The following is a 2,500-nucleotide window of genomic DNA, read 5'->3' on the forward strand; positions in this document are numbered from 1 at the left end:
CAACCGCTCCAGTGACTCCACGCAGTCACCACACACGACTGGGCTGGACAAAGAGACAACATAGATGCACTGGATCACTCCCCAATGGCACCCTATTCCCTATGTAGTGCACTACTTTAGACCAGGACCCCATGGCACCCTATTCCCTATTTAGTGCACTACTTTAGACCCTATGGCATCCTATTCTCTATTTAGTGCACTACTTTAGACCAGGGCCCTATGGCACCCTATTCCCTATTTAGTGCACTACATTAGACCAGGACCCTATGGAGCTCTATTCCCTATTTAGTGCACTACTTTTGACCACTCCTTCTTCACTCCTGGATCTGCAGCTGGGTGAGCAGCAGTGGAGGCTCCTCAGAGGATAACCATCCTCCTCAGTGAATTTCATAAAAATAAAAATAGTAAAACATTTAAAATATTATCCTTTTTAGATAAAACTATACTAAAAATAATCACATCTCCAAATAATTGATTAAAACACACTGTTTCACAATTAAGGTCTACAGGTCTACCTCAGCAGCACTCTGTAGGGTAGCACCATGGTGTAGCCGGAGGACAGCTAGTTGCCATCCTCCTCTGGGTACATTGACTTCAATAAAAAACCTAGGAGAATCATGGTTGTCACCCCCCTTCCTTAGACTTACACATTAATTATGAAAACTTCCGGAAGACGTCCTCCAACCTATCAGAGCTCTTGTAGCACGAACTGACATGTTGTCCACCCAATCAAAGGATCAGATAATATATATATATATATTATATATATATATTAATATATATTACTGAAAGCATAAGCTATGGCTAGCTAGCGCTGCAGTGCATAACATGTAGTTGACTTAAAGAGATAGAAAGACAATAGTTTAATAGTTTAATAGTTTTGAACAAATTAATTTCTTCCAAAATTAAGGAGAAAGTCAGTTAAGAACAAATTCTTATTTTCAATGACGGCCTAGGAACAGTGGGTTACCTGCCTGTTCAGGGGCAGAATGACAGATTTGTACCTTGTCAGCTCGGGGGTTTGAACTTGCAACCTTCCGGTTACTCGTCCAACACTCTAACCACTAGGCTACCCTGCCGCCCAAGAATTTGAGAGAAATTGCAACTGCACTTGAAGAAACGTTCAAAGTTTGAAATGTTCCTTATTGACTGACCTTCATGTCTTAAAGTAATGATGGACTGTCATTTCTCTTTGCTTATTTGATCTGTTCTTGCCATAATATGGACTTGTCTTTTACCAAAGAGGACTATCTTCTGTATACCACCCCTACCTTGTCACAATACAACTGATTGGCTCAAACGCATTGAGAAGGAAAGAAATTCCACAAATGTACTTTTGACAAGGCACACCTGTTAATTGAAATGCATTCCAGGTGACTACCTTATGAAGCTGGTTGAGAGAATGCCAGGAGTGTGCAAAGCTGTCGTCAAGGCAAAGCGTGGCTACTTTGAAGAATCTCAAATATATTTTTATTTGTTTAACACGTTTTTGGTTACTACATGATTCCATATTGTGTTATTTCATAGTTTTGATGTCTTCACTATTATTCTACAATGTAGAAAATAGTACAAATAAATAAAAACCCTCGAATGAGTGGGTGTATCCGAACTATTGACTGGTACTGTATATATAAATACTGTACATATAAATACTGTACATATAAATACTGTATATATACTCAATTTCCTGAGCTTTCTTGTATCTCCTACACATAGGACAGACTCTTCAAAATCTTTTTTCTTATGATTTATTTTTTGCCATTTATGCATGTGTTATTCAATGCTTTTCTCTGGTGATAGTAGTAAAGGCCAAATTCTATATTTTATCAAATTTGTATGTATTTTTTTGTACCTAAAAGGGTCCTAAACTTTTAAATCAGACTTATACGTACAGTGGGTATATAGGGAATAGGGTGCCATTTGGGATGAATGCATAACGATGACAATTACTACTGGCCTGACCCCATCCGTCCTCCTTACCTGTCCTGACCCCATCCGTCCTCCTTACCTGTCATGACCCTATCCGTCCTCCTTACCTGTCCTGACCCCATCCGTCCTCCTTACCTGTCCTGACCCCATCCGTCCTCCTTACCTGTCCTGACCCCATCCGTCCTCCTTACCTGTCCTGACCCCATCCGTCCTCCTTACCTGTCCTGACCCTATCCGTCCTCCTTACCTGTCCTGACCCCATCCGTCCTCCATACCTGTCCTGACCCCATCCGTCCTCCTTACCTGTCCTGACCCCATCCGTCCTCCTTACCTGTCCTGACCCCATCCATCCTCCTTACCTGTCCTGATCCCATCCGTCCTCCTTACCTGTCCTACCCCATCCGTCCTCCTTACCTGTCCTGATCCCATCCGTCCTCCATACCTGTCCTGACCCGATCCATCCTCCTTACCTGTCCTGACCCCATCCGTCCTCCTTACCTGTCCTGATCCCATCCGTCCTCCATACCTGTCCTGACCCGATCCATCCTCCTTACCTGTCCTGACCCCATCC

General features: G+C 42.7%; 1 protein-coding gene across 2 annotated transcripts in view; it reads right to left on the reverse strand.

Annotated features, from left to right (window-relative positions):
- LOC123991442 (somatomedin-B and thrombospondin type-1 domain-containing protein-like) overlaps positions 1-2,500 on the reverse strand; it is a 24,400-nt gene that overhangs the window by 19,670 nt on the left and 2,230 nt on the right. For both annotated transcript variants that reach the window (XM_046293057.1, XM_046293056.1), the window contains one exon: positions 1-43. This exon is cut by the window's left edge and continues 33 nt beyond it. In XM_046293057.1, the coding sequence (XP_046149013.1) occupies positions 1-43 (43 nt within the window). The remainder of the gene's footprint in view (positions 44-2,500) is intronic.

This window comes from Oncorhynchus gorbuscha, linkage group LG12, assembly GCF_021184085.1.
Source record: "Oncorhynchus gorbuscha isolate QuinsamMale2020 ecotype Even-year linkage group LG12, OgorEven_v1.0, whole genome shotgun sequence".
Classification (NCBI taxonomy): domain Eukaryota; kingdom Metazoa; phylum Chordata; class Actinopteri; order Salmoniformes; family Salmonidae; genus Oncorhynchus; species Oncorhynchus gorbuscha.